The following is a 19,265-nucleotide window of genomic DNA, read 5'->3' as shown; positions in this document are numbered from 1 at the left end:
TTCCACACCGCCATTTTGGATCGAACTTGTATCGAAAAAGTGACCGAGCTCGGCGCACACCGGGCTCGGAACTCGTCGAGCAGAACATGGCGCCAGCTCTCTCATTTACATTATGACTCTACGTAGTCTTTGGATTTATCTGAACTATTCGAATAGATTCGATACACATCTGGATGAAAATAATTCGAATTCGCGAAATTTCAGCCGTTGAGCGATTACTGTTGACTTCCAGATTCAGCTGCCAAATTCAGCGTGTGATTCCGGCATTAGAGCCGGGGTGAGAGGAGAGGAAGGGATGAGTTAGACCCAGTTTGACAGCGTTGTTCCATGGACGAGCAGTAAACTCGGGAAACAATCGCGTTAAAAATAACGATGGGAAGCAACACGCGATGATGGCGTATTCCGCTCTTTCGCGACACTCGGCCGACGTGTTTGCACTTGAGCTCGCGGGTCCCCAGCGGCGGCGGCGGGCAAAAATTGATGGATCTGAGTAATCAACATCAAAATCACACTTACTCTCGTCGCTAAACTTGACTGCTCGCCTTTCATATCATTTTTTTACTGTGGTGTTTTTGTCATCCAGTCATTTGTGGCTAAAATTCCACGAACGTGCAGTTCCTGAATTGCGTGCGATTTCGAAGGGAATCGAGAAGGAGGGGGGGGGGGGGCAGCGACTCAAAAAGGCACTTCCCTCGCCAGAATGGGATCGGAGGTATTCCCTCGATGAAATTACTTGTTCTGTTACCACTGAACACTCTTTTTCCCCCATGAAAATTTTCCGAGTTTACCGGACGGGTGTAATTCCACTTGAAAGAGGACACTGGAAAAAAACACATTGGATCTAGAATCCAGACTCTTGAAAACATTGACAAGAAAAAATACTCTTGATTCAGTCGGATTTTTGCTTGCATCAAAGCGAAATCCGCTTAAATTAAGAGGCTTGGTTCTTGATTTAAGCGAGATTCTGATTGAATCAAGAGTCCTTTTTCTTGTTAATGTTTTCAAGAGTCTGGACTCTAGATCCAATGTGTTTTTTTCCCAGTGCGGTTTCGAAAAACAAGGGGGGGGGGACGATTAAAGAGTTGCCCTCCATGCAATTTATGATCCCCATCTGAGCCCGCCGACCACTCACTTCTTGAAATGAAGTGCAGAGGTGCATAAAGCCACTGACGAAATATAAAATAGTACTAGGTATATTCGCCCTATGGTTTAATGGGCCACGCATTCACACACACGCACACACACTCATGCAGAAAATTGTGCCTACAAATCGCAAATCGAGAATTTTCCAGATACATTTTCGCACTTAATCCATCGGAATGCATTCAGTGACGGACGTAAAACACTGTTCCAGAAAATTATTTTTCTCCGAGAACCACTTAGAGCCTCGATCCGAAGCGAGCAAATAAACGACGCATTAAACAGCGCTGCCAACTCGAAAGAAAACGGCGGATTTTCCAAAGAAATGAAAAAGTCCATCTTGAAATTTTCAGGAACTATTAAATTTTTGCCCAAAATTTAAATCTTAGATTACAAAATCAAAATATTTGTCGATTGGTATGAAAACGTCGAATTTTAAATTATATATATTTAGATATGTGTCATACCATGTGGTGTCTTGGTTAATATGGTGCTTGCTAGGGTGGGTGGTTAAAATATGGTGACTTTGTTACTAAGAAGATCTTATCACATGCATTTTTCTTCAGATTTTGACAAAATTTAAAAAAATAATCATCAAATTTATAACACATTATAATCGAGTTCAAACAAAAATTTCATCAAATTGTTATAAAAAGTTTTGCACATGATAAAACTCTTGCTTTTGAATGGTCAGAAATCGAGCAATCGGAAATCTGTGAGGACAACATGAAATATAAACAGAGAAGGTAACAGGTACAGTTCTCCTATTTACAAAAAAAAAAAAAAAACAAAAAAAAAAAAAAAAAAAAACTAACTATAATTGTGTACAATGATCCTCTCGTGAAATTAGTGGATTAAATTTCAGTTTACGAATGGAATATTTTTCGCTTTTCTTTATGATTAAACGAGGGAAACTTCTTCGACGAAACTTCCTTCTCGAACAGCGAAGACCGAGGAGTCTTTTAAGCTAGAGAACGTCTAAGGAAGTTTTGTGAGAACTATGGCTCGTTGCTTCCACGGCCTACACTATTTCCCAATGATTATAAACTTAAAAATATTATCGCAAAATCAGAGATACCTATACTCTTCAAGCGCAATCGTAAAAATACATATGATAATAGCTACTTTTGCAACGTGGTCTAAGCTTCTTGTAAAAAGCCCATGAGAGGTCTATTAATAGCCTGAAAGTACTAATTTCCCGAAAAATGGCAACCCTGGTAATGACAGGTCGGCTCGATTGCAACACAGGGTTGTCAGATTGGTCGATAAATATTGGAAAATCACGAAGCACCGCATAGAATCGAGTGGAATGAACGATTCGACTCGGCAACAGGGCCAGGCTCGAGTTTCCCGTCAAAAAGCCATAAGTTGGCCTATTAATAGCGGGCGAAATCTAAGCTTCGTCGTACCGATCTACAATGTAGGTGCAGTTATTCATGTCGAGAATGACTCGGCGCTTTGAGCTACAGCTTTATTGAAGTGCGTTCCCAACACTAATAAAATAATGAATGGGCATTAATCACAGCGTGTAAGTGCTGCCGCAAAAACGCCATCCTTATCGCTGATCAGCCGTTGAAGACCATAGATCTGCATAGGTTCTTGCAGGGCCTTTGCGAGGGTTAATCATCATTCACGCAGTAAGGTAATTTGACGCCTCTTCTTCCTATACGTGCATCTGAGTCGATGAACGGAGGAAGAGGGAGGAGAGGATAGAGAAGAAGGAGAAGAAAAAACGAAAAGAGAGAGGAAAAGGTAGGAGGAGAGAAAGAGAGAAAACAGAAAAGTAAGATGAAAAAGAAGAAGAAAAGAAGAAGACACAGAAAGAGGCGAAAGGACTTGATTACCTAGGTTTTTTTAAGGATCATTGTAGGATAAATATATTTTTAGAAAAAATTTAATTGGACAGCGAATAGGCATACGAGGACTTATCTGTAACGATAGCGGATGTGAAAAATTACCTTTTAGAAACATGCTTAAAAACCTGTTTTGTTCACACATTTTAATGTGTCTGGCTCTGGCATAATGTACAGATGTCGAAGATCACATCTCAAGTATTTTCTCAAAATTTTCTCGATACCAAAACAGTTTTTTTAATGTGTTTCGAAGAGGTAATTTTTCACTTCCGCTATTGTTACTAATAAGTCCTCATTTACTCCTGCTGGCCGTCTTTGAATGAGTGGAAAGAATGGAAAGAAAAACCTTTAAGACAATGGTGAAGAAATCTATGAGGGGCGAGCTAGTTTTCAGACGAGGGAATATTCTAAACGTGCCGTGCCTGCGTAACGTATTGATAGTTAAAGTCGAAAACTAATAATCTTCAATTAAGTCCCGTTTTCTGAATAGAAACCTGGCCAAAATATTTTCTTGCTTGAAATTTTCTATAAGAACTATTGATTGAATGAAGAAAATTCAGAGAAAGTTTCGAGATAAACTGTTGGTTTGTATACGAAATATAAACTTGCGCGAAGATTTGCAGTATTCACATGGGCATCGAAGATACTTCTCGTTTCGACTTCAGTCATTGATATAGGACCATCAAGCCTGTACTTACGTAAATGACGAATTTTGAAAAATGACTCGGAAACAAAATCATGAGTGTCAGGAGTGAACCGCTATTATTGAAGGTGCTCACCGAAGGCCAAGCCGTTGTTTCGGTACGGGCTTCCATCTCGTGAGTCGAGAGCGAACGAAATTTTGAATAACCAAGTCTGCCAGCTACCGACGACGAAGACTAATAGCGATGTGACAGATTGGAGCTAGCGATAGACCTACGCACGAAGACTGAATGGGAAAATTGAAATTTTGCATTCACGTGGGTGGACACGTGTTCCTGCTCCTCTTCGCCCTCCTTCCTCCTCCGCAGGAACAGTGTCTCCTGAACCAATTTCCCCATTCGCGCTCTCTAAAAGTTAAAAACTCGAGTGATTATCACCTGCACGAGTGATCGGCCCTCCGACTGAACACAGACCTGTCTGAAAAAAACTGCCTAATATTATTAGCGATGTTTTATTTCGTCTCATTCCTCTGTTCTCCGTTCTCCACCGCACGGTGGATCGCGTCAGTGGGAGAGGTCGGACATGATTTAAAAACTTAAAAAGCGTATATCTTCATTAATATGAAATGTTGATGTTTTACAAGTCGTAGTTTCATCGGTTTTCTCGTATAATTGCCTGTAAAAAGCATCCCTTGAAATTCATATGGTGACGAGATAAACGTAATTCTTTACAAATTTTGTCAAAAATTTCATGTCCAACTTCTTCCAAAGCAGGGCCGAATTTACCTACTTGCCGCCCATGGGCCGCCTGTATTTTGCCGCCCCCTTCCCATCGTTTTGGAACATCAATGAAAACCATCAAGTGAACGTGCCAGCGGGGGTGGGGTGCATAAGACGCGATTACTCGTGTTGGAAACATTTTTTAGGAAAGCCCTATCAACACTACTAGCAAAAATTCACCGAACTTTTCGCGAACGTTAAGTTTTGTAAACCTACCGTCTCTGCGTGGACAAGGCCTTTCATTCATAAGAAATGAACGAAAAAATTATGAAAGAACGAACATAAATGCGGTTTAATGGTTTTAACTTCCGCCGCCGCGCCGCGCAGACCGCAATGTGTTTGGAGCAATGCGTGACGTATTCCGACAGTTATGTAGGCGCTATGAGTTTAACGCCGACGACCGCTGCTGAACGCCCTGTGTTTGACGCAATCCGTGAAGTATTCACGCAGTCTTGTAGGCGCTATGCGTTTCACGCTGACGGCACTGTGTTTGGCGCAATGCGTGAAGTATTCATGCATTCTTGTTGGCGCTATCCGTTTCACTCTGACCGCAGTGACCGCACTGTGTTTGATGCAATGCGTGAAGTATTCGTATTCGTGCAGTCTTGTAGGAATGTATCAGGAAATGAGAGATTTTGTTTGTAATTGTTTTCTAAATCCAATTTTTTTATATACCTACATTTAAAAAAATTGCAAAATGTGCCGTCTCCTAGATTTGCCGCCATGGGCCGCGGCCCATGTGGCTACCCCCTTAATCCGGCCTTGTTCCAAAGACTCGTCCGACTGTGCGCCGTCGACGCACAAAACTTGGAGTCGGGAATTTTTTTGATTGGTTGAGACGCGAGGACGCGACTCACCTCCGAATAATCAAAAGTCAGTACTTATTCTTAGTCACGTGATTTTCTCGCGGGTGTTACCGCATTTACGACAGGTGCAAGTGCAACTTACATGCAGTAGCTTAGGTGATGTTACGGATCATCACGAGTACGGGGATCCGAATGGGAACTTGAACATTCCAGGGAGTTTTTGGCTAAGATCTTCTCTTCCGGAAAACTTCGACAGGAAGACACATACGTACCTACGTCGTGCACATGCACACGCTCACATACATGGTGATAAAAAGTTACCGGGAACTCTCCCAGTCTCCCGAGAACTTTGCCGTTCCTATTCCCGGTTCATGACTTTCCCAGAACACTTAATCCTTGAACGAGTGGGAATGCGTGGGTGTTCAAGTCAAATCTCGGAACAGGTGCGTTCCCAAAATCAAAAAGCAACTTAAAGTTGACTTTTTAAATCAAATATAACCTGAATCATGGTGATATCACTACATCTTTGCGCTTCGTCATTCCTTACAATTTTGAGTGGCAGCACATTTTCTCACGTAAGTAAATATATTTGATGATTCCACTATTCCAAAAACATTTCCGGGGCGATCTGCTCGATCGATAAAAAGTAAACTGCGTCCCTCGCTGAATAGACTAACGCTCTTATGGATAGAGTTCATTCAGTTGTAGTTTTATGGGAATCTCAAAACGTGAAAACTACTTTAAAAATATGGCAATGAGCGCTACCTATGGTCGACTATTTGTGTTTGCGTCATTGCGGAATGAGTTATGAATTGTGCGACAATACGATGATCCTCCACGCGGTGTCTCGGTCGCCATCGCGGCACCGGGAATTGATTATAAATGTTTTATTGCGGACAAGTTGACATGTAATAAAAGGCTCCCGCGCACACCCTCCCACCCACCCCCCTCTCCTGCTCCCAAAGTGATTGCATCGGTTGAAAAAATGAAACCGACGGTTACCAGAAGTAATTGATCACGGTTTTGCATGCAGGGTTGTTCGGTTAAGAGGAAATGTCAACGAATCTTTCAGGAGCAACGCCGGATTTAGAGGGGGGGGTGGGGGGCAATCGCCCTAGGACCCCCACCACAGAGGAGCCCTCACCAAGAGGTGATTTTTTCCATTAATCATTAAAGTTCCGTGAAAATCCCCTATGATTGCTTCGACTCGTATCCTAAAGGGAGCAGTAAATTCTTTAAAAGCATGATTTTTCATGCATGACATTTTTTTGGGAGAATCTTATGACCAGAGACTTTCAACGTTTCGGTAAGGCATGCATTAACTCGGTCGATTTCAAATGCGTGGGCTCATCAAATTCAATGAGAATTTCGGTGATAAAAAGTTGGAAATTGATACGGTGAACGAAAAAGAAATTAAATTTTGCTGATAAAGGCGAGGTTAAATAAGAATCGCGAGGAGGTTAAACTAACGGTCAACTCGCAGAAATCCTTCACACAGCGTCACGTTCACAAGTTCCGCGTTTAAGATGATTTTTTAAATATTTATAGAGGCAGGAAGTGGATGCTTGTGAGGGTATTAGAAAGCATTAAAAAAAAATTATCACTTCAATGGTGTTAAAATAATTGGTATTCATTGTTCGCCATACCTATTATACAGATTAGTCGTTTATTCCAATAAATCGAATCTCAGATAAAAAATAAAAACGAGGTAAAAACTACCGATTCAACATTTGAAATTTCGTAAATTACGAATCTTTAAATTTTGGATCGATAGTTTTTACCTCGCAGGTAGCTGTAGTTAGCTGATTTGAGTGATGAAACGAAGTAATTCAGAATGAAAATTCAAATAGACACAAAGTGCCACAGAAAAGCTCAGTGAGGCGAATTAAAGCACTTTAATTCTGAAAGGATGCTTGTCAAAATTAGCAAATAGAACGATTGGCGGCTCTAGAAATAGGAGCATATAAAGTTAATGATAAAGAACACAGCTTGCCGTCAAACCCGAGGTATAAACAATTAAAGCTTAATCTGAAAGAACAATAGGATAACAACAATGGAGATCAATAATGATCCATATTTGTTTTTGGTAAGCAGTAAGTGTGAAAGATTTCCTCTAAATTGCAATGTAATAGTTGGAGATATGATTCCTAAATTACGATAAAATGTATCGAACTGGAATTTCTAATGCAGTGGCCTTGAGGGGGATAAAAATCTGTTCAATCAGAGCATTCAAAGCTTAAGGAGCGAGATAATCGTCTTACTCGAATAGATGACTATTTGAACTTTCCGGTATATTTGTCGCCTGGACGGCGAAATCGAAGGCGAACCACAAGTTGGCGATATTTACCACTACCATTAGATTGACGGGATATGTATAGCTCCATCAATGTTTATGAAGCGATATGTGCGTTTTTTCGAATAGGTAACTATGGCACACTCCTCGGTATGTTTGTTGCCTATGCTGCGAAATAGAAGGCGAACTCCAAGTTGACGATGTCTAGCAGTAGGTTCACAATTACGTATTGTCCTTTACATAGAGGTTTATGTAGTTGTGAATGTGTGTTCGTCATCTCGTAAGGCCAGGGCCGGATTTACCTACTTGCCGCCCATAGGTCGCCTGTATTTTGCCGCCCCCTTCTCATTCGTATTGAAACATCAATAAAAACCATCAAGTGAACGTGCCAGCAGGGGAGGGGTGCATAAGACGCGTTTACTCGTGTTGAACACATTTTTTGGGGATGCCCTGTCAACACTACTAGTAAAATTTAAGTTTTGTAAACCTATCTCTGTGCGGACAAGGCCTTCCATTCATAAGAAATGAACGAAAAAATTATGAGAGAACAAACATGAGTGTGGTTTAATGATTTTAACTTCCGCCGCCGCGCCGCGCAGACCGCACCGTGTTTGGCGCAATGCGTGAAGTCTTCATGCATTCTTGTGCAATGCGTGAAGTATTCGTGCAGTCTTGTAGGCGCTGATATGTGTTACATGCCGATCGCCGCGCCAATGGCTTCACCTTTTCATCTTAAGTCCTCGTCATCATTGCTCTCTGCGCCGCGCCGTTCCAGGCTAAATTGCGTGTTTGGTTTCTCTCTTAACTCGACTAATTAAAGGTGCTGTCTCTTGTATCACTGAAAGACGACAAAATTAAAAATTACTACACTCTCAGGAAATGAGAGATTTTGTCGCCTTTTCTCGTTCATAATATTTTTTTTTTCTAAATCCGATATTTTTTTATACCTACGTTTAAAAAAACTGCAAAATTTGCCGCCCTCTAGATTTGCCGCCATGGGCCGCGGCCCATGTGGCCACCCCCTTAATCCGGCCCTGCAACCCATAAAGCTACAACTTGGCGTCATTTCAACTCTGACCATTTCCTTCCGCTTTGTTTCACTTTCTTCCTACCTTTATCCTCTCCATATTTTGACCCTTCGTTTTTCCTCTTCATTCTCTCTCTCCTTTCATTTTAACGTCATTGTTGTGATCGCATTTGGTGCAGTCGCTCCTGATTCGCTACTCTTAATCCAGCAATGCCCATTATCGGTGCAGCTGTGCATTGATAATATCTGCATGGACCATGATGGGACATGAGGCAGGGTCTCTCGGCGAAGGGCATTTAAATGGAAGGGTCATACGTACAACTTTGAACTTTTTATTTGTTAGTTAATTTAGTTCACAAAAATCCAGGAACATTCCTTTGAACTAGGTGGATTCTCTACTGTTCAAAAATACAATAGGTAGTTGAAAATTACTGAACGAGCGCATTCACAAGAAATTGTTTGAAACATACTATATAGGGGGCCGAAAATGAGTGAAGGGATAGGCATAGACACATGCATAGACATAAAGATATCACAAACATAAACATAGACATAGGCATAGACATAGACATAGACATAGACTTTAATAGGGATGACGCCCGGTCACCATTACCGAGCAGGATGAATCGATGTACTTCGCTTCCCTATGATAAAACACGTATTACTGTTCGGAGGAAAAACATCGTATGAACATTCGAACGCTGCCAAATACCTCCAGATAATTTTTTTTTTTTTTTTTTTTTTTTTTTTTTTTTTTTTTTTTTTAAGCAAAGTTGTGCATCAATTTTCATTGAAATTCTCTGATACTTTCCATCAGATTGAGAAATTCAATCAATTCTGAAGAAAAATTCAAGGGAATAAATTCACGAGGTTCCTCAGAAAATTCATATTATATTAGAGTGAAAGCGGCAACATAAGAATGCTAATGCGACATGGCATGGCAGTTACAGCCTCTGTGGAGTAAAATACGTCGGAATAGGAAACGGCGCGCGTAACTACCACACGTCAATCCGAATTCCGCGAGCTTTCAAAAAAGACGATTCTCCCCGTGGGTTCTGCTGGCAGGATGTACGGGGTGGGGTGGATACAGCGCGAAATTGTCAGACGGCCGTACGCCGCGTCAGCTCCCGCACCTTAGATTTTCAACATTCCTAAATTTCCCCATGTGGCTACCTACACTGCCATACTAAGGAAAAACGCCGTACGAACCTTCAGGCGTTGCCAAATTTCCTTTCATAAAGCGCGAATTTCCTGGTAAATTTATGAATATTTTCTTCCCAATTTTTTAGATAGTTTAGTTCACAACTTTACCTACAGATTCTGAAAATTGAAAGGAAAAATATTCGTAACCTTCCTAAAAATTGAACATTTTATCGAAGGAAATTCGGCAATTCTCGAATGTTCATACGTTGTTCTTCCTTAGCACGGCAGTACAAACTAGCTTCTCGGCATGAGATCGTGCTGGGATTTTGAAGTTCTTACCTGTTGATTGTACGATGTCAAGAGATGGTTGACGATTTCCCAGACGTCCTCGGTGGCACTGGGGTTGTCGACGGTTGTCCCTGCCGCCCCTTCCACCTCTCTGCACTTCGAGGCTACGCACTTCTCGTTCTCACCGATCAACTCCATTTTGACACGTCACATTTCAAACCCGCGTCAAACCCGCGCCGATGCTGAGTTCACGGTAACACTGAAAGGGAAAAAATGGATATAAGCCGTTAAACCAACAGAAAACAAGCGGGAAAGCTCTAATACGTTGGTATTAGAGAAGCGCTCAGCATTGAGGGTCTGCCTGAAGTGAAGAAATATTCAACTTTTAAACCAATATATATTTACTTTATTTCAGAATTTTTATTAAAAACTAAATTACAGAAACTAAATTAACGCTTTCTTAAATAGAATTGTTTTTTTCTTAAAATTTGAAAATTCAAATCTATAAGTTTTCGCGCTTTTTTCGAAGAATGCCGTGGTTGGAGCTTCCTATAGTCATACTACTCGACATCAGCTGATAGCAAACAAAGGTTACCAAGGAAACCGTAAACGCGTAACAACTACCTACCGTCGCCAGAGCCAAAGACAAATAAGTCAAAGACACATAACCTAGATGTAAGCGAATTCTACTAAGGTCTCCGAATAAAGTTATCACCGGTGGAAAAGTTTTCGGAAATCAGAACGCGCATCTTGAACTTTCGAAAGTAATTATAGAATAACTATAAACCGCATAGCGAAGAGAGTTTTAGGACTGTTATTTATTTCTCACGCTAATTTGCATTTAATCGTATTCACAGAGCTATTATGAGGTAATCAAAAAATAAATTTTCCTAAATGACGTTCCGTGCATCGATGAGTTGGTGCGCCATTTGACCGCTTGAGCGCCCTACTATACTAGAGCTCTAGTGGCAAATCGAAATCAAAAAGCGCCGCCTATCGGCTGAGCGCTTAAAAGGGGGAAAATAAGATCATAAGTTTCAGGTTGCAGTTGTTTCTTTATCCTTCATTTTTTACCTATTTTTCTCACCAATATCTTTCTGTGCGACACAGTTGAACAATTATAGCTGAAAAGTCTTAAATTCAAAGCTGAATATGTGCCTACTTCATTTGTTCATTTCATTTCATTTTGTGTCATAGCTCGTTCTACCGTTCTACTCGGCCGATTTCTATGATTTTTGTAGGTATCGACAGATGCTAGCCCTCAAAAAAGCTTGCGCTTTTCAGAGTAACTTTAGATCAATTTTTAGGTGTGTAGCTTGAAATTCCTCCTGAGTGGACTTAATTTTTCAAACTTTTCTGGAGGAGGCCCTCCAGACCCCCCCCCCCCCCCCCCAAGACTAGGAAAATTCCCCGAAATCTCGTGGGAGCCAGAGGGACTCCGCAAACGTCGGTAGACCCCTTTATTTGCGTGTTTTTTGTGCCCCCAGATCCCCCTTGTTGAGGTACCCCTGTCACCTCCCATGGAAAGTCCCTAGTTCCGCCCATGGGGACTGCCTGCCCTATATGTATAAAAATTATAGATCGGGCTGCAGGGTCTTCGGAAAATTCAAGAGTCTCATACTTATTCCTAAGACATGCAGTTTATTTTCAGGTCATGAAATGATACATTATGTGTGTCATCGTAGTTTGAGTGTTATTTTAATACTATAATTGCCCCCGACTATAAGATAGCGGGGGCTGGGGCCGGGAGGGAAAGGGGGAGGCAAAGGGGGGAGGGAAAGGGGGGAGGGAAAGGGGGGAGGGAAAGGGAGGAGGAGGAGGGGGACGAGGAGGTTTTCGCTGTAAATGAACTACGTTTTTTGGGAAACGTGAACTGCCTTCGATTCAGAGAGTATGCAATCCGCAAATGTGCGGGCCTCTCGTACCCGTCAGCACCTCCGGGCCCCCGAGCGCTGATCCGGCCCTGCCCTTTCATTCAATCCGATCGAAATGTAAGTATTTCGGATTGGCAAAAAAACAGTTCCATCTTAATTTTTAAGGAATAAAGGGGATGTTATCTATAAAAAGTCATTTGAAAAAAGTAAAGAAAGCTGTATAGTGTTGGATGTCATCAAAAGGATATCCTGACCAAAAATCATCGTAATTTTTTCTTTTCCCTTCTTTTTCTGAGGAGTATTTCATTTCCTATACTTCTGATGCTCGCAAGTTTTCTGAGAGAGATATTTTTACTGGGGGCAACGACCGCTTGAAAGCTATGAGGAAAAAACGCCGCAGGCACGCAAGGACAACCACAAAACTCAACATCGCGTCAGCTAAACCTGGACTTTCCCGGAGAAAATCGGAACAAATGTGGGTCTGCTTTTAACGGTTGGGGTAGACGCAGAGCTGTATTCGATACAATTTTTTTTTTCTTTTTTTCACAGGTTGAAAGATGTCATTGAGTTTTTTCGGTCCATTTTCACTCTCTTTTAAGAAAAATCTCTGACCCCCTCTCCAAAAAAGAAAGGAGGAGGAGGAGGGGGGGGCACGGCAGCAGATTTTTCCTACAGGATAAACACGCCTCCAATCTCATTTCACTCTGTTTCCTCGGCGCAAACCCAACTAACCCCTTTGATTCACTCGACCCCTCGGCCAATTTTTTCATTCGATAGCTTGACGGAATGCCGAATGTCAGGAATCTGCCTGCATTTTAACGGCACATATTGTATGAAAGTATCATTTAGCATTTTATTTGAGAACGAATCGAAGAATCAGGTTGCCAACACTACTGTCGAAATACAGGGTCGAGTCACCATCCCTAGTATTCTTCCGATCACAAGTGCCCATAATATCGGAGAAGTATTGAATATTTTAACAACTCTTCAACCTAGCAGAATGCAGGAAAACGCTATTAAATTTTAAAGGGCGGAAGAGCGAAAAAATCCAAAACATTATCCTAGGGGGAACATTTCTCATCAGCCTGGCTTTCGGCACGACACGCTCTTAACTCTCGTGTTTGTAAACAAATTGAGCGAAGGTACCGTTTGTAAACAATGATCACACGTGTGTTTGATGTTCCAATCCAACGTGTCGGTAAACGTCGAGGTTTTGAGGTGGCTTTGCGCACACAGGCACATGTAAAGGGGTACTAAAAGGGAGAAAAAAATGCCAAGAAGAAGGAAATAAAATTATCTAATTATTAATGGAATTGTCGAACGAGGAAAACTACCCATCCCCATAAGAATCAATTTGAAATTGAACTCGTGAATTTGATATTTGAGATGTTCACCATCGGGTATTCAAGGAAAATGTAAACTTTTAGTTTGTTTATTTACATAACTGTCAATAATTTTTGAAACAATTAAGTCGCTTGGTGGCATAAGTACCTATCGAGGGAGAATTTAGTCACCATTTCACAGAAATAATGCAATTTCGCAATTAAGTTGCACTCCCACCTTCCAAGAATTTATCCTTCGTGAAAAAGGAAGTTCAACCTCAGGAAGATAAGAGCAGGTCCCACTTTTACTCCCCCCCCCCCCCAAAAAAAAGGGATCAGGGGCAAAATAGAGCCTTGGGAACTCAAAACCGCTCTCCAGATTTTCAAATAGTAGTTTGTTTTAGAGTATCCTTAAATCAACTATGTTTTTAAATGCTCCAGATTAAAGTAAAGTACTGAGGTAATAAAATTATGTACAAACAATAATTATTCATATAACCACCACCCCCCCAATTCCTCTTCCTCGGTGAACTGACTAATCTTAACGTCAGCGAATTGCGAAATAAATGCAAAATACATCCTACCGTTTAGGTGGGACAGAGATATGAAACCTTGGTCCCAGCAACTTTGATTCCAAGTTAGCAGTAGGTAAACTCCGCGGGTGACATCCACTTTCCGCGAAGCACAAGTTCCCTAGACGGAAAGCGGAACTTCCGGGAACGACTTGAGCGGCGCGCGAAGACGGGCGGGGGATGAAGGGGGATGATAAACGGGGATGATCGATTGGCGCGCCGAGCAGGAAGCAGGTAAGGTTACGCAATAACTTCACACCCCCGGCCGCCCGCGAACTACGTCACAGACACAAGCCACTTCTCCCGGCGGAATTCGGGAGTGACACGACGAAAGCCGCACAAAAACACGACAGCGGGGAATTAAACACGGTCGCGCACTGGCCGATAGCGGCGTATTGAGGACGCGCGGCGCGAGGAAATAGTTCGACGCAAAAACGGATGTAAACAATCCTGGAGCGTAAAAAGAGTGAGGTTAGGAGTAATTGGATTGCGACGGGTTGACAGCGCACGGAGCACTGAGGAGCGTTCTGTTGCGCCGCCAGCATGGCCGGCTCGTAGTACTACTACAACGACCCATTGATAAATAATTTACGCGCCGCGGTGGGGAGCCCGCGCGCCGTTGCCACCCTTCGCAGACAATGCGCCATCAATTTCCATCGCCACCACGTATTGGGCTCATTGGATAGGTTTCTAGGTTTATTTTTTTATTAAAATACAAAAGCTCTTTATGGAGCCGTTTTCTGACGTCTGACCGAATTCTCGACAAGTCGCCTTAGTTTGGGCTGTTATTCTCCTTTGAAATGCAGCGGTTGGACGAGGGCGAGACTTCCTAGTAGCAATAACATTAAAAAAAAAAAAAAAAAAAAAACGCTCATCAAAAACTCCTAAATAAAATGATAAAAAATAGGTACACGGACTTTATGTCCACTTTTTTTTACGTCCTCAATGTTTTCGTCCACAGTTCTAAAGCCCACACTGTTGTTAAGTCCATTACTTAAACGTCCACTAAGTTAAGTCCCCAAATGTAAAGTCCACTATAATCAAATTCAAGCGTCATATTTTAGTCCGTGTGTAAAATTATATTGACAATATCGAAATGAGAAAATTAAGAGAGAATGAGGTGTTGTTATCGTAACTCATATTTTAAATGAAATGTTAATTTTTTCTTTTGATTCATCATTTCAAACTGTCTTTGGTAAATACTTGGTTTCATTTCTATCCTTGAAATTTCCGATGTAAAATATGCCTTAAATGCACATTCTTTCTTTTTAATGAAATTGATTACTTCATTTTAAAAACATTTACATTTTTAAACGTGGTAAATATTTGTAAAACCTTTTCCAAGCAATGGCATCGATATGAATCTAAATGAGCCGTAGTTGTGATGAAAGAAACTATACAAAAATTAATAAAATACGAAAAAAACTAAGAAGCACGCAATTTTTTGGTTTTAACTTATTTGTACATCGACCTTCTTGAGTCAAATGCGTCCAATTTTGAGCGTTTAGTTGCGCTTACACCACGATGCAGCACAGTAAAAGCCCAAAACATAAAAGAATAAATTTGAATGCTTTGGAAATCATTAAATTTGACACGGAACAACTATTATATTGACAAATAACACATTATATTTTCCAGTGGTACATATTTCTTTTGCATCAGTTTAAAAGGGAATAATTAATGCAGACAGTGCAAACATTTCAAATTCATGAGTTGAAAAACGCTGACTCCGCGAGTTTAAATATTAGAGCCTAACACAGAGCGGAGCGGCATGATAGCAGCGCAGAACGCGCTCTGGCGCCTACAAACCTAACGGGATACTTCACGCATTGCGCGACGCGTGAAGTATCCCGTTAGGTTTGTAGGCGCCTATGCGCGTGTCACGCTGGTTTCCTGCCGCGCCGCAACGCTTTCAGCAACTATTTCGCGTCAGAGGCGTTGCACAGTATCCTTACTGAAAAATGTTTAATTTGGCATTGGAGCGTTTCCTAGGCTCCCGCTTTGGTTTTCATCTTATCATAATATAATACGTTATGATTTCCTAGATTTATTATCTTGTTAAAAAAAACATACTTTAAAGGGCTAGGTACTTTGGTCAAAATCGCTCGTTAGTCATTAGATACGACCACTCTCAAATATAGTATTCCGTCGAAAAATTAATTTCTGATAATTTGGCGGGCACGCCCGTCTTCAAATAACTCGTTTAGATGAAACCGATGACGATGAAGTACCTAAACTGCTGCATCAATCATAATAGTTGTGGTTTGTCTAAAAAATTATTATGTTAATCAACATAAGGATGATAATGATTAAATATATTATTAAAATAGCATTTTTAATAATCTAAAAACTCATATTTAAAGTTCCGCCGTGGGGGGAGTTCGAGGAGAAAAGCTTAGCGATCAGAAATACACTCTCAGAATATTTTGATGATTTTCTATTACGTCTTGGCAATAAAGGGAGACAGGGAGTGGGGTGATGACAGAGAGAGAGAAGGGAGAGAGGGACAATAGTAGCGAAAAATCCTCCCCCTACCGCCTACCACGCCGCGCGGAGGGTGGGAGCACGAGCCGATTTCCGTGATTGCCGGGAAGTAAAAGCTTCCACCCTGATTCACCATCCAACTTGCAGCTTACACGTTCCGCGAGCTCCCACGTTCCTGCCGACTAGCGAACATTTTCGCGCAGTTCATTTCTCCGTTCCCCATCCGGCCTACAAATTCCCTGGGCCCGGTGGTGTCGCGTCGGTGCTGAGTGCTCAAAGGTCAGGGTTCATCCCTTACTCCGTCGTTTTCGGAATTGCGCAAATTGCGACTTTACGTCGACGCAGTCACAGGTTCCCCGCCATCGAAGATCGGGCTTGAAATATTCGGAGGGGATTTCACGCCTACTTTTTAACCTTTAACACAGCTTACAAATGGGACCAAACAAAATAAAAACCATACGGATCGTTGTCGAGATTTACCTATGGCGTGTAAGACTTGCGGAGCACGCTAATTTCGTTAGAGTCGCAAATTACGGAACGTTGTTCTCATTCTCACCAGTTCGCCTTCAATAAGCTGGTAAGCAATTTGAGCGGCTCATGAGCGGTAATATTTGCTAGCAGCAGTTTAGGTACTTCATCGTCATCGGTTTCATCTGAACGAGTTATTTGAAGACGGGCGTGCCCGCCAAATTATCAGAAATTAATTTTTTCGACGGAATACTATATTTGAGAGTGGTCGTATCTTATGACTAACGAGTGATTTTGACCAAAGTAGCTCTTTAAAGTATGTTTTTTTAACAAGATAATAAAAGAAAATCATAACGTATTATATTTTATAAGTTTTTTGATTACAGAAAGAGTGCTTGGACTATCCATTTTAATCAACATAATTCGAACTCATTATACTCATTCGATATATACTACTAATGACTTTATAAAATCATTTCCATGAGCTCGAATTATGCTGATTAAAATGTATACATATATGAGCTGTTTCGTAGAAGATGGGCGTATCCATCGATAAGTTTGCTCAATTTCTGACCCAGTCTTCTCAAGGGCTGGATTTAGGGGGTGGCCACATGGGCCGCGGCTCATGGCGGCAAATTTAGGGGGCATCAAATTTTGCATTTTTTCTTAAAAATAGGTAATAAAAAAATCGGACTCTGAAAATAAATGACAAACGAGATTAGGCGACGAAATATCTCAATTCCTGAGAGTATCTAATTTTGTCGTCTTCCGGTGATACAAGAGACAGCGCACCTTTAATTAGTCGAGGTAAGAGAGAAACCAAACACGCAATTTGGCCTGGAGCGGCGCGGCGCAGAGAGGAATGATGACGAGGACTTGAGATGAAAAGGAGAAGTCCTCGGCATGGCGCGGCGATCGGCATGTAACACATATTAGCGCCTACAAGACTGCATGAATACTTCACGCATTGCGTCAAACACTGTACGGTCGGCGGGAAACGCACAGCGCCTACAAGACTGCATGAATACTTCACGCAATGCGTCATACACAGCGGTCAGCGCGGCGCGGCGGCGGAAGTTAAAACTATTAAACCACATTTATGTTTGTTCTTTTATAATTTTTTAATTCATTTCTTACAAATGAAAGACCTTGTCCACACAGAGATAGGTTTACGGAACTGAACTTTCGCGCGAAATTCCGTGAACTTTTCTTGGTGGTGTCGACAGGGCTTACGCAAAAAATGTATCCAACACGAGTGAACACGTCTTGTGCACCCTCCCCCTTCGGCACGTTCACCTGATGGTTTATAATGATGTTTCAAAACGAGTAAGAAGGGGGCGGCAAAAAGGTAAATCGGGCCCTGGTCTTCTCGACCCTGTTCTTGTGACAGTGGTCTCATTACGGGTGATCGACCAATAACACGTAGGTACGCATTTTCGGGAACACGATTTTTGAGGAGGGGGGGGGGAACTTCCTAACTCCCTTCCAGCTGACAGTAAAAAATTAAAATTTGGTGTATCAAGAATAGGATACTTGAGTCCCGAAACAGTTTTTTGCCGAATGATGTTAGCAGTTACGGAATGAAGTAGAAATACGCAGATAGGTACGTGTTTTTGGAATTAAAGTCTGACACCCAGAATTAAGGTACGTGTTTGGGGGCATCAGCTATTAAATCTTACCCCCTCCCCCCCATTCTCCGCCATTTTAACCATAATTACAGTCAAACGTTGAATAATACACGGTTAATAAATTGGTCGACTTCGTGTTTTTGGAGTTACAAGGTATGATGCGCCTTTAGCACGTATGCAATCTTTGAGCCTCGTCCCCATTGGCACTCTCGGCCTACTTTTAATTGGAGGTAAGTATAGTATGGCATAGCTACAATGACTTTTAGCTGATAGAGGCTAGGAGAACTAAATAGAGAACCAGTGGACTCTTTCTTGCATTCAAACTATAATTCAGTAAAGTTTTTATAGCAGGGTTTGGAAACAGTATTGAATTTAAGGGAATGGTTATATTGAGGAGACTGCTGCTTCGGTGGTGAATTCTGGGTGGGGAAAGAGGAGCTTCCCAGCTTAGAGGAGAGGAAAGGAAGGTAGTAGATTTAAATATGCGGATTTCGGATAGCACGGGGGCAGAAATAACACGTAAATCCGGCTGGTTTGCAGTTTAAGAGGCAAGTCAGAAACGGGAAGTGAAAACTAGATGATACAAGTTAATATCTAAACTGGAAGTTACTCTGGAACCTAACTCGAGGAATGGGAAGTAAAAACCGGAAAAGGGAAGTGAGAAATTAAAGCTGGAAGTTGAAGGTGAAAACCGGAAGACAAGAATGCGTACCGGAAATAGGAGGTGAAAACCCGAAGAAGAAGATATAACCGGAAAGTAAAAAGCGGAAATTGTGAAAATTGTGAAAAGGAGATGAAAACCGGATATAGGAGTGTAGACCGGAGTACTCTCTCCAAAAGATTTTTGTGCAAACAGCCGCAAAAACTTGATTTTCAAGGCTTTTCGTTCACAATCTGTGCTGTAATGCAGGATGCAGGACTTGAGAAGAATGAAATACCCATAGTA

The 19,265-nt window shown here is 41.6% G+C and overlaps 1 protein-coding gene across 1 annotated transcript in view; it reads right to left on the bottom strand.

Annotated features, from left to right (window-relative positions):
* The window catches only part of LOC140225123 (uncharacterized), an 80,835-nt gene extending 66,523 nt beyond the window's left edge, over positions 1 to 14,312 (bottom strand). Inside the window, exons 1-2 of the mRNA XM_072302786.1 lie at positions 13,752 to 14,312; positions 10,023 to 10,230 (exon numbers count right to left, since the gene is read on the bottom strand). Coding sequence (XP_072158887.1) covers positions 10,023 to 10,169 — 147 coding nt within the window. The 5' untranslated portion in view covers positions 10,170 to 10,230; positions 13,752 to 14,312. The remainder of the gene's footprint in view (positions 1 to 10,022; positions 10,231 to 13,751) is intronic.
* Positions 14,313 to 19,265: the final 4,953 nt, after the last annotated feature.

The sequence above is a fragment of the Bemisia tabaci genome, chromosome 1 (assembly GCF_918797505.1).
Source record: "Bemisia tabaci chromosome 1, PGI_BMITA_v3".
NCBI lineage: Eukaryota > Metazoa > Arthropoda > Insecta > Hemiptera > Aleyrodidae > Bemisia > Bemisia tabaci.
Note: the sequence above shows the minus strand (reverse complement) of the source record. Positions and strands in the feature narration are given on the sequence as shown.